General features: G+C 40.2%; 1 protein-coding gene across 1 annotated transcript; it reads left to right on the forward strand.

The window, feature by feature from the left end:
* The first annotated feature begins 3809 nt into the window (after positions 1-3809).
* LOC138868466 (uncharacterized) lies at positions 3810-4430 on the forward strand. The gene has a single exon (XM_070146023.1). The coding sequence runs from the start codon at positions 3810-3812 to the stop codon at positions 4428-4430; it is 621 nt and encodes a 206-aa protein (XP_070002124.1).
* The last annotated feature ends 9293 nt before the right edge of the window (positions 4431-13723 follow it).

Here is a 13723-nt window from a genome sequence, read left to right on the forward strand (position 1 = left end):
AAGGTTGGACAAAGGTTTCATGAAATACGGGTGGGAAACATGAACGTAAAATCTTTCTATGGGTCCCAAAGGGTAACGATCGAGGAAATCAACCTTTGCTTGCAGATGGGGCCAGCTTGGTTTGACGTCGAGTTTCAGGTGCTCGACATACCAGCCTCATATAATCTTTTGTTGGGCTGACCATGGATCCATGCTGCTGGAGCCGTTCCTTCCACAATACATCTAGCTGTGAAGTTCGAATGGAATCGTCAGGAGGTGATCATTCATAGAGATGAGAGTAACCCCATTTACACTAGTCAAACTATCCTGGCTATTAGGCATATGAGAAGGCTAGGAGGAGAAACCTATCATCACATTGAACGGGTCTATGCCGTCGAGAAAGATAAATGGTGGAGCAGTAAAATAGAAAGTATATTGGCATGTTCTGGGTATGAGCCTAGCAAAGGGCTAGGAAAGAATCTCTAGGGCATCACTAAACCAATACGGCTGAAAAGTCATTGTACCACCTTTGGGCTCAGATATCAGTACACATTGCAAGAATACAATGATTGGTCGCCTTTATGGTGCGGACCGTATTACCCTCTCGAGCAACCAGTGCCACGCTTAGAACATGCTTTTCACCAAGGTGATACGATATGGGGGACTGCAGAAGAAAAAGCATTAGCTGGGTTGAAAAATTTGTTCTTGGAGGATGAAGACATGGACTGTAGTGCCATAATTGAGGAGGAGGAAGAAGAAGGTCTCACTATTCAAACTGTAAAGAAGGGAGCTGTTCTCAGGAATTGGACCACCACACCATCCCAAGCCCGCCGAGTTCCTGGGTAGCTTGGCAGATTTTACTTCTATAGCCATTCTAGGCATTTAAGATTTCCAATAATTTTGTTTTAAGATTTATTTGTTTCAAAATAAATGCTCGATTCATCGAGCCGTACTCGTCTAGATGATTTTTTCGGTTTTAATCAAATTTGCATTTGCTTTATTATTCATTACTATTTCTACAATTTTTCTTTCTACAACGTTATTATTACTTTTCTTGATGAACCAGTGACTGTGACATGTAATGATGCAACACAACATGAGAATAGTGATTCAGATGAAGAAGATGAGATACCCGAGAAAATTGTCAGGGAGGTTGAAAATTTTGAGAATAAGCCTAAGTCTAATCTGGACGAAACCGAAGCAGTAAATTTGGGGAACACCGAGACCGTCAAGGAAACCCGCATTAGCATTCACTTGTCACCAACATATAAGGAAGAATACATCCATTTTCTAAAGGAATATGAGGACATTTTTGCATGGTCATATGATGACATGACCGGTTTGAGCACGTACATAGTGGCTCACAAGTTGCCTACTAATCCCATGTGTCCGCCAGTGAAGCAGAAACTCAGAAAATTCAAATTAGATATGAGCCTGAAAATCAAGGAGGAAGTTACCAAGCAGATCAAAGCCAAAGTTCTCAGGGTGGTTGAGTACCCAACTTGGTTAGCTAACATCGTGCCGGTTCCGAAGAAGGATGGAAAGTCAGAGTATGTGTTGACTATCGGGATTTAAACAGAGCAAGTCCCAAGGATGACTTCCCACTACCAAATATACACATCCTGATCGATAATTGTGCCAAGAATGAACTCCAATCCTTTGTAGATTTCTTCGCTGGGTAACATCAGATTTGGATGGACGAAGAAGATGCAGAGAAGATAGCTTTTATTACACCTTGTGGTGTATACTGTTACAAGATGATGACATTCGGTCTGAAGAATGCTGGGGCTACTTACATGAGATCCATGAACACCATATTCCATGATATGATACATAAGGAGATAGAGGTGTATGTGGACGATGTCATTATCAAATTCAAGAGGTCCGCAGATCATATAGCGGACTTGAGAAAGTTCTTCGACAGGCTAAGGAGGTACAACTTGAACTGAACCCCGCAAAGTGTACATTCGGGGTTCCCGCTGGAAAGTCATTGGGATTCATTGTCAGTCATCGAGGGATCGAGCTCGATCCATCTAAGGTCAAAGCTATTCAGGAGTTACTGTCGCCTAGGAACAAAAAGGACGTGATGAGCTTCCTAGGATGTCTTAACTATATCAGTCGGTTCATAGCACAGTCCACGGTCATATGTGAACCCATCTTCAAAATGCTGAGGAAAGATACCAAGACAAGTTGGACCGAGCATTGTCAGAAAGCTTTTGACAAGATCAAAGAGTACTTGTCCACACCACCAGTTCTGATCCCGCCAGAACCAGGACGACCTTTGCTACTCTATCTATCTGTATTGGCTGAAGCCTTCAGATGTGTTTTGAGATAACATGACGAGACATGAAGAAAGGAGCAGACCATATACTACCTAAGTAAGAAGTTCACACCTTACGAAGCGCAATACTCTCTACTGGAACGCACTTGCTGTGCTTTGACCTGGACAACTCAGAAATTGAGGCACTACTTTTGTGCCTACACTACATACCTTATATCAGGATGGACCCTTTGAAGCACATATTCCAGAAACCTATGCCGACCGGGAAGTTAGCCAAGTGGTAGATACTGTTGAGTGAGTTCGACATCGTCTACGTAACTCAAAAGGCAGTCAAAGGACAGGCATTGGCAGATCATCTTGCTGAAAACTCGGTGGGAGGAGAATACGAACCCTTGAAAACGTATTTTCCTGATGAAGAAGTATAATTTGTAGGAGAAGACATTACCGAAGTATACAACGGTTGGAGGATGTTTTTTGATGGAGTTGCAAATTTCAGAGGAGTGGGTATTAAAGCAGTTTTGGTATCAGAAATGGGTCAACATTATTCGGTATCTGCTAAACTCAGATTTCCCGGCACTAATAGCATGGAGGAATATGAAGCCTGCATACTAGGGCTCAACATGGCGATCGACATGAAAATTCAAGAGTTGTTAGTGATCGGTGATTCAGATTTGCTTGTGCACTAGGTATAAGGAGAGTGGGCCACCAAGAATTCTAAGATATTGCCATATCTGCAGCATGTGCAGGAATTGAGAAAGAGGTTCACAAAGATAGAATTCCGACATGTGCCCAGAATTCAGAATGAGTTTGCTGATGCATTGGCCACCTTGCCATCTATGATACAACATCCAAATAAGAATTATATTGATCGCATTCCGGTGAGGATCCATAATCAGCCGGCATATTGTGCTCATGTCGAGGAAAAAACAGATGGAAATATTTGGTTCCATGACATCAAGGAGTATTTGTGAAAAGGAGAATGAGCATACAAACCACACTCAGAAACACACACTCCGGAGATTTTCCAATCACTTCTTCCACAGTGGAGGAAATCTGTATAGAAGAACTCCCGATTTGGGATTTCTAAGATGTGTCAACGTAAGAGAAGCTTCTAAACTGCTTGAGGATGTGCATGCCAAAACCTGTGGCCCTCACATGAATGGTTTCGTCTTGGCTAAGAAGATACTCAGGGCCGGTTACTTTTGAATGACCATAGATTGTATCCAGTATGTCCGCAAATACTTCCAATGCCATGTGCATGCCGATATGATAAAAGTGCCACCAAACGAGCTCAATACAACAAGCTCACGTTGGCCATTCGCCGCCTGGGGAATGGATGTCATTGGTCCGATCAAGCCCACTGCTTCAAACCGGCATAGGTTTATTCTGGTAGACATTGATTACTTCACAAAATGGGTAGAGGCTACATCTTACAAAGCCGTAACCAAGAAAGTCGTCACAGATTTTGTCAAAGGTTTGTCGATTCGGAGTTCCCGAGTCCATTGTTACTGATAATGCCGCCAATATCAATAGTGATCTGATGAAAGCCATGTGTGAAACTTTCAAAATCAAGCACAAGAATTCCACAGCCTACAAACCTCAGATGAACATAGCCGTAGAAACCGCTAATAAAAACATTAAAAAGATACTAAGAAAGACGGTAGAGAACCACATACAATGGCACGAGAAGCTACCTTTTGCTTTATTGGGATACCGCACTACGGTTCGCACATATACCAGGGCGACTCCCTATATGTTGGTTTATGGTATCGAGGCTGTCATCCCTGCCAAGGTAGAGATTCCTTCTTTAAGAGTCATACATGAAGCTGAACTCAGTGATGTGGAGTGGATAAGGAGTCACTATGAACAATTGGCCCTTATTGTTGGAAAGAGGATGAACGTAGTGTGTCACGATCAACTTTATCAGAATAGAATGTCCAGAGCTTTCAACAAAAGGGTCAAACTAAGTCAATTTACACCAGGTCAGCTGGTGCTGAAGAAGATCTTCCCACATCGAGATGAAGCCAAAGGGAAATTTTCTCCCAACTGGCAAGGTTCGTACATGGTTCACAGGGTGCTGACAGGAGGGGCGCTCATACTTGCAGAAATGGATGGAGAAATATGGTCAAAACTAATCAATTCAAATGCAGTCAAGAGATACTATGCTTAGATTATCTACATTTCCTCTTCTGATGTAATTGAACTACGCTTGACCTGATTCCCGTTTAAGAGGGGATACGTAGGCAGCCTTATGGGTTCGGTCATATCATAATAAATTTTTCATTTCCATCAAGATCAGAAACTGGTACAGAATTTTGAGGAGGACCCTCAAATTTCGGAGCAAGTCCAGCCGACGCCATCACATGCCAGAAAGTCAGAAATTGGTTAAGAATCTGGGGCAGAATTTTGAGAAGGATTCTCAAAATTCCGAAGAAGGTTCAGTAAGGCCTATTATCTGCAAATGGTCAAAAGATCATCTACCAAACTAGGGCAGAATTTTGAGAAGGACCCTCAAAATTCCATATAAGAAAACTGCAATGTCTTTGAGATGTGTTACAATCACTAGTTCATCTAAAATTACTTGATATATCAATACATTTCTAAAATGACTCTATTTTTATCAATGATTGCATATTTTTCGAAAACTTTATTTCCATAACAGTTAGGTGTTACCTAAGGGAACTCGAAATGGCTTTCAGAATGGAGTAAAGCAAAGCTAGCTGACAGAAGCATGAACCAACCTCCCCTCACAAAACTTACAAATTTTCTTTGAACGTAGGTACATCTGACGTAGCAATAACATCCACAAATATATACATATAGCAAAATTCATTATCAATCAGGACATCAGATACCGAATATATCTCCAGCTAAGACATATGCTACTCTTATTTGCTATTTGCTCTCTACATGAGGCTAATCCTTGCCTCCATATCTGTATGGGGCTAATTCCTGCCTCCATATTTACATGAGGCTAATCCTTGCCTCCCTACTTGCATGAGGCTAATCCTTGCTTCTATACTTGCATGAGGCTAATGCTTGCCTCCCTACTTGAATGAGGCTAATCTCTGCCTCCATACTTGCATGATGCTAATCATTGCCTCCATACTTGCATGAGGCTAATCCTTGCCTCCCTATTTGCATTTTTACATGACGCTAAACCTTGCCTCCCTAATTGCATAAGGCTAATCCTTGCCTCCTTACTTGCATGAGGCTAATCCTTGTCTCCCTACTTTATTGAGGCTAATACTTGCCTCCATATCTATATGAGGCTAATCCTTGCCTCCATATCTGCACGAGGCTAATCTCTACCTCCATATTTGCATGAGGCTAATCCTTGCTTCACTACTTGCATGAGGCTAATCCTTGCCTCCATACTTGCATGAGGCTAATCCTTGCCTCTATACTTGTACGAGGCTAATCCTTGCCTCCCTACTTGCATGAGGCTAATCCTTGCCTCCCTACTTGGATGAGGCTAATCCTTGCCTCCATATATGCATGAGGCTAATCCTTGCCTCCATATCTACATGAGGCTAATCCCTGCCTCCATATTTGCATGAGGCTAATCCTTGCCTCCATATCTGCATGAGGGTAATCCCTGCCTCCATATTTGCATGAGTCTAATCCTTGTCTCTCCATCCGCATGAGGCTAATCCCTGCCTCCATACCTGCATGAGGCTATTCCTTGTCTCCTCATCTGCATGATGCTAATCCTTGCCTCTATATCTGCATGAAGCTAATCCTTGCCTCTATATATGCATGAGGCTAATCCATGCCTCCATATCTGCATGAGGCTAATCCCTGCCTCCCCATCTGCACAAGGCTAGTCCTTGCCTCTATATCTGCATGGGACTTAGCACTGTTCCTCTTTGCACAAATATTGCTCTATTTTTTAATACTATCTATTTTCTTTTCAATTGGGCTAAGCTTCGCCCTCCATTTCACAAGACTAAGCCTTGTCTTGTTAACATCATATTATTGCATTATCATGGGCTAAAATATCGTCAATATATCCAAAGGCGTCATAGTCTAAAAGGCATCATCCTCATAGCCAGAAGACACCATGCCATGGCCTGAGAATCCCTCAAATTCGCATATCATTATTCAAAGGTGTCATGGTTCAGAGGCACCACTTTTTATGGCCCGAGAATATCATTTCATGGCCTGCGAATCCCTCACTAAACAATTCATGGCCCAGAACGTCATTGTCCAAGGACGTCATCTTTAATCGTCCAAAGACAACCTTCATAGTCTAAAGGGAATCTGCATCATGTTTAAATTTTCGCACAAATACATGTTCGTAGAATCTTTTATCTACAGGTAACTAGTAAGCAACCACTATCCCAACAAGAGCAACTTTGCTCCAGTTCCTTCAACTATCTCAAAACTTAACCGTTCACCATAGCCACTTTTGCTTCTCGTGTCTGTTCTTGCGATGAGTTCATCGGTATATTTTGCCAATGAATCCAGAACTACACATGACCTGATTCTTGTAAGACCAGGGATATGTAGGCAACTCGAAGACTGGAGTTCAGCCTCTGTCTTTCAAAACATCCCATCCGGTCAAATTGGCCATCATTTCTTTACCCGAAAACTCTTCCATCCTTCCCGGGTAAAGAGGGGCAGCTGTTGATACCTAATTTTTTCATAATATTTTCAAAATTATGCCTGGGCATCAATTATTATTTTTCATAAAATTTCTGCATTTTTTAAAAATATTTAACTAATTTCTCCTAGCATTTATTTTATAAAACAATCACTGATTGCATCACGAATAGCTTTATAATAATTTTGTAATTTAATTTTATCATTTACATTTGTAATAAGTTTCAATTGTTGAACAAATAGCCACGTATGTATTTTTAGGATACAATTGCAATTACTTTGCAATTATAGCCTATGCGTGTATTATTATATTATTTTGCCAAAGAATAGCCTTTTATATTTTTAAAATATTAAGTAATTAGTTTAAAACATTTCTGTGCATGGAAATCATTTTTCATAATTTTATTATCCATTTTTAAAATTGTTTTAGAAATTAATTATGTATTTAACAAATAGCCCCTTTTCATTTAAGACTTAGCCTATCAACTAGCCCAATTCTAACCCTTTTGAACCAGCCCAGAAACCCTAGGCCCAATACTGGTCTGCCTAACCCAATACCTAGCCAAATCCTGGTCGTTGATCATTTTGATCAACGGTCCAGGTTTTCCCCTTCTTAAATTAAACCTAATGACCCCCCAAAACCTAATTCATTTTACACCGTACACCTCCATCACCTAATACTCTCTGCTTTCAAACACTCTCAACCTAAACCCTAATCTCCAAATGCCATAACTCATCTATGGCCATCTCCGATGACTTCTCACCACCCTTCAGGCCTCCAATGGCCTCCCTCACGTCACTGTTGCCATCTCTAGGGCCCTCAATGGACCAGGGCTAGTCGACTTGCATCTATGGTTCCTCTCTCACTTGTTCCAGGCTATTCCGTTGTGATTTCGAGTGAAATCGTCCTATATTAGCTACAATCTATGGTTTTCTAAGCAGGTTTCTTCATCTCTGTATGGTTCTCTTTAAAACCTTAATTTCTTTTCTAAACCTCTTAGATCTGTACAGATCTAAGATGATTTGGGTTTGTTTCATGTAAGTTTTACAATAGCCTTAAGATTCTTTACAAGAATCGTATGATTTCAAGTGATTTTCATCTTTTCCTAAAACTAAGGTTTCCAGAATTTCTTTTTAAAAATTGTTTGATGATTTTCTGTGTTTAACCTTCTGCTTCTCATCTATTTTGACTGATTTTATGAGTCTGCTACAACCTTAGCCCATTTGTACAGAAAACCCTAATTTTTTGGGGTTCTTCATTTGGTTTCTAGATATTGGTACATCTGATTGTGTTCTTGCTTTGGGTTCTTGTGATTTCTCGTGATTTTCTTGTCTTAATATGCTTCTACTAAATTGCTTGGTTCAACACTTTCGCCGATTCTATATTCTTGATCTTTCTTAGTAAATTAGTGTCGTTTAACTTTGTGTTTTGTTAAGCTATGTGAAATCCTGACTATTCATGTTATACCTTATTTTTATATGCTAAACATGCTGACTCTTACATGACTTTCTGAACCCTTGATTACTCTGAATACCTTATTTCCTGGTTTAATTTGAACACTTTCCTTTAAACGTTTGATTCTTACCTCTTTACTCAATTTGATTGAATTTGCTTGCCTTAAATATTTTTCCCTGCCTTGTTTGTATTTCGCTGATTATTACTGATTCGTTTCCTTAATTAAACTGCTGTTCATTTACCCTTAATTACCTATTCTATACCTAAACTTTACTTGATTCTTTTCCTTAAATACTTAGCATGATTTTACTGTTGATCTAATTGTCCCTTGATTAAGGGAAGATCTTGCTGATTTACATGTGGCTTCTTTGATTTACTACTTAATTGATCTCTTACCTTATGTGTCAAGATTTTGATTACTATATAAACCTCCTCTTCTTTTAAGTTCTGGACAACAAAACATTAGTTCACAAAAGGCACACTTACACTTTAAAAGTTCTCTTTCACTTCTGCTTTTGTGATACTTGCTGATCTAGCCGACTGAAAACCAAGGCTAGAAATTGGAACTTCATTTGCTTTATATTCTACACCCGTTTCTTCAATTGGTATGTCTCTAGTTATGTTTTGGAATCCAAACCCTATATGTTTCATTCTTGCACTAGTTCATCAGTTATGAGTTCCAACTTGAATTCCTGCCTACTTCTTTGTTCAACATGTCTAAAATCTGCTTGTTCAATGTATGCTTTATATTCTACACTCTTTCTTGCTTACTTCTTTGCCTAGCATGTCCAAAATTCTGTCCTGTTCAATGCATTTCTTTACACTCTGCACACTTTTCTGCCTACTTCTTTGCCTAGCATGCCTAAACTATAGGTTTAATCCTGTTCAAGACAGGCCAACTATCATCTATGTCCTAACTATTTACTAAGTCTCTAAGATCCTAAGTGTTGCATACAGTTTGTGACTATATGTTTTCTCTATCCCTATCCCTGTACCCTAAGGTGATTCTTAAGTGCCACAATCCCTTTATACCCATGTGAAGTTCTAGTTGTTAAGTGTTCTGAATGTCTCTTATGACCAATTAATTGTCTGCTATTTTGGCACTCTTCTCAAACTGTCTTTTACCACAAAACTATTTCTTGTTTTCTAAAAAATCTCTTTTACTTCTAAAGTCATCTCTATACTATTTTCAAAACAAAACTATACCAAGCACTCTCACTTTACTCTTAGGATATTAGGTTCTGCCCCTCTGATATGTGTACTGCCTTGAGACCCTTGAGATCTCTCTGAACACTCGCATGTCAGAGCTGTCCTTTCCACACTGCACCTAAATCAGTTACTGTTTGAGAAAAGGTCTAAGTGTGAGCACTGCCTGGGATTCTTGAGGTCCTTAGGGAACTCTGACATACCTAGACATGATCTTGTCTATGGAACTTTGGCATTTAAGGCTATTGGAGGCTTGGGAAGTCACTTGGGCCTGCTTCAGGCTCCATATATTTAACTTCTTCTTTTTTCTTTATTTGTTTATCTAATTTATTTAGCCGGTCTGTAATAATTATTTGTAAACAACATTAGGGTGATTAGTGAAGGAATCTTACATACTCTTCGAATATCTGTATGAGAGGTATGGCCATAGCAAGTCCTACCGTACCTACCATAATGAGCTCTCTCTCACTTCTCTAGGCCACATCCACCACAGAGTGTTCATGTTCATTGTATGCTTCTTAGGCCAGATAGTATTCCCAATGAAAAGGGAAAGAATCCACACTAGGTTGGCCATGGTCGCCAAGGCTCTGATGGAAGGGATCAATGGACAGACATACACTATAGTCCCCATGATCATAGCCGACATCTACAGGGCTCTGTAGTGCTGTCAAAGAGGGGTCAAGCATTTCGAGGGTTGTAACATATTGCTGCAGTTGTGGTTGTTAGAACATTTTCAAGTTGTACCAAGTGCTTGGAACGACCATCTAACCGAGGAACAGGTACAATGGATGTTTGAATAGTTCCCAACAGACGAATTCATCATCAGATCTAGGGATGCTCCGTACCTGGTGCTGATTGGGTTTAGAGGGATATACCCTTATGTCCCTATTCGAGTTATGAGGCAAGCAAGTTGGAAACATGTTGTACCAAGGGTTGCCAAGATGAGTCATTTCAGGGCAAACTTTCAAGACGACGACGTCCCTTACAAGTGCCAAGCTCAACACATGTGGTACTACAAAATCATTATGGAAAAGAACACCGTTGAGCTAGATAGGTATCATGCAGGGTGTGAACCTCTCACTTGGGCCAGTTTTAGGCTCCCTATAGTTAACTTCTTCTTTTTTCTTTATTTGTTTATGTAATTTATAAAATCGGTCTGTAATAATTATTTGTAAATAAAATTGGGGTGATTAGTGAAAAGGGGTGGGTAGTTATATATGTTGGGTAAATCAGGGTAGATACCATGCCTATAGAATTTGTGATAATGCATTTGGTGTGCTTGTAGGTCTTATGGAGATGCTTAGAGGCTAAAGGGGTCCCGGTTACCTATATTAGGGCGATTAAGGGCATGTATGATGGAGCTAAGACTCGGGTTAGGACAGCAGGAGGCGATTCAGATTATTTTCCGGTTATTACGGTGTTGCACCAAGGGTCTGCATTCATCCCTTTCCTATTTGCCCTGGTGATGGATGCTATAACGCATCATATTCAGGGGGAGGTGCCATGGTTCATGCTATTTGCTGATGACATAGTCCTAATTGACGAGACACGATGCGGCGTCAGCGAGAGGTTAGAGGTTTGGAGACATACCCTTGAGTCCAAAGGTTTCAGGTTGAGCAAGACGAAGACGGAATACCTTGAGTGCAAATTTGGGGCAGAGCCGACGGAAGCGGGAGTGGAAGTGAGGCTTGATTCTCAAGTCCCTAAGAGGGGTAGTTTCAAGTACCTAGGGTCGTTTATTTAGGGGTCCGGGGAGATCGACGAGGATGTCACACACCGTATAGGGGTGAGGTGGATGAAATGGAGGATAACGACGGGAGTCCTGTGTGACAAGAAAGTGCCACTGTTACTGAGAGGTAAATTTTATAGGGCAGTGGTTAGGCCTGCTATGTTGTATGGGACTGAGTGTTGGCCGGTGAAGATCTCACACATCCAGAGGATGAAAGTTGCAGAGATGAGGATGTTGAGGTGGATGTGCGGGCATACAAGGAAGGATAAGATTAGAAATGAAGATATTCGAGAGAAGGTGGGGGTGGCCCCCATGGAGGACAAGATGCGGGAAGCAAGACTCAGATGGTTCGGGCACATTCAGAGGAGGAACACTGATGCACCGGTGAGAAGGTGTGAACGACTGGCGGTGGTGGGTACGAGGAGAGGTAGAGGGAGACCTAAGAAGTATTGGGGAGAGGTGATCAGGCAGGATATGGCGCGACTTAGGGTTACTGAGGACATGACCCTAAACAGGGAATTGTGGAGATCGAGCATTAAGGTTGTAGGTTAGGGGAAATTGTGATATCTTTTTTACAGCGCACTAGAGTGAGACTAGCTAGTTAGGAATTAGTCTTAGAATGCTATTGATCAACTACTGATGATGGGCTTTATCTTCTGTGTATTAATACCTTACATCTTTCTCGTATTTCCTATATCTCTTATATTGCTGTTACTTTGTTTTTATGGTATTTATGTTATGTTATGGATTTTATGGTATTTTATGTTGTTTTATTATGAGTATATTGATAGTACTAATATAGTGTCTCTTGTTGCCTCTTCGAGCCGAGGGTCTCCTGGAAACAGCCTCTCTGCCCCTCGGGGTAGAGGTAAGGTCTGCGTACATATTACCCTCCCTAGACCCCACTTGTGGGATTACACTGGGTTGTTGTTGTTGTTGTTGTTGCATTTGGTGTGCTTGCTATACTTTAACAATATCAAAAATCATGCCTATAGGATCTAAATTGCTTCATTAATAGAAATCATGTCTATAGGATTAAAATCAACTTTATAAGTAGATATCATGCCTATAGAGTGTAAAGTGATTGAGTTCAAGTTTCTGCTAAAACATGTCTTTACATCCGTCTCACTAGAAATCATGCCTATAAGTTCAAAAATCAACTCTTAACAATTAGATACCATGCCTATAAGAATTAAAATCAGAAATACTGTCTATAGAACTTAAAATCAGTTTAGTTAAACAAATCAATTTAATTCATTCTGGATTGGCTTAATCAACTGTCGCTTTTTTAAATGAGTTTTTCAAACACCGCCTCAATTTACTACAGCTAGAAAGCATGTCTATAGGATCTCAGGTGTCCGTTTAAAAATTGCTCACTGTTTACTGCATCAATATAGATATCATGCTCTTAGGACATCACTGTTCTACGTTTAGGCAAGCCTATAGGATAATTTAAATTCTGCAGCTCTGAAACTGTGCTTTGTTATTTAAAACTGTTCAGATTTAACAGGCCTAAATCAGTAGGCAAGCTAAATAGGATTTTAACACTTTGTCTTAATTCAATACTGTATAATCCCTGCTCACCTAGATATCATGTTCTATGATTTTCTCTTAAATACTTGACTGTTGTTTGAAGACATACATTTACTTGTTATATTTGTGGAGGTGATTTTGAGCCTATAATTTGTTCCCTTTAAATGCAGTCCTAATTGTTCTTGATTGACACCTAGATTTTTTATCCTTTAAAACCTTAGGAAGTTCTAGAACTACTCTAGCTAGAGGTCCTAAATACCTCCAGGGCCACAAGGAAGAAACACGTAGTGCACGCTTAGGACATCTGTCAAGGTTATTAGAACGCTTTAGGCTATGACCAAGGGGAGGGAATTGGGTAGTAAGGATATGATGACTATACGCTAATGTCACGTGTAGCCCTTCATTGAGGAGTGTTTACCGGGCATTGTGTGGGGTGATCCTATAGGCTAACCAACCTAAGACCCCTCTTTCCCAATTCCCGATGTTTAGACTTTACTCTTTTATATTCAACCTGTTCAAATTCATTGTCTTATTACTTGAGTCATACAATGTCCAAAACATGCCCTTATTTTCAAGTATGTGTTTAAACTATTTATTTGTTAAAGGACTAATTCATAAGTGTAAGTTTGGCTGGGACCCACCGTTGTGGACCAAGAAGGGTGCCTAACACCTTCTCCTCAAGGCTATTTTGATCCCTTACCCTAAATCTCTGGTAATGCAAACTAGTCCAAGAGTTAATTACTCTAGGTGCCCTAACGCACCATAATCCGTTAGGTGTCGACTCTTCAAAAATCCAAATTCCCAAAAGGAAATGAGTTATTACCCCTATGAATACCTACAAAGAAAATCTTTTTGTCCTTTTTTCTTTAGACTTAAATCCCTTAAGAAAATTGTCTAGGATATCCATCGTCAGGAAAAGTTTGATCATTGTTTT

This window comes from Nicotiana sylvestris, chromosome 1 (genome assembly GCF_000393655.2).
Source record: "Nicotiana sylvestris chromosome 1, ASM39365v2, whole genome shotgun sequence".
In the NCBI taxonomy this organism is placed as follows: Eukaryota; Viridiplantae; Streptophyta; class Magnoliopsida; order Solanales; family Solanaceae; genus Nicotiana; species Nicotiana sylvestris.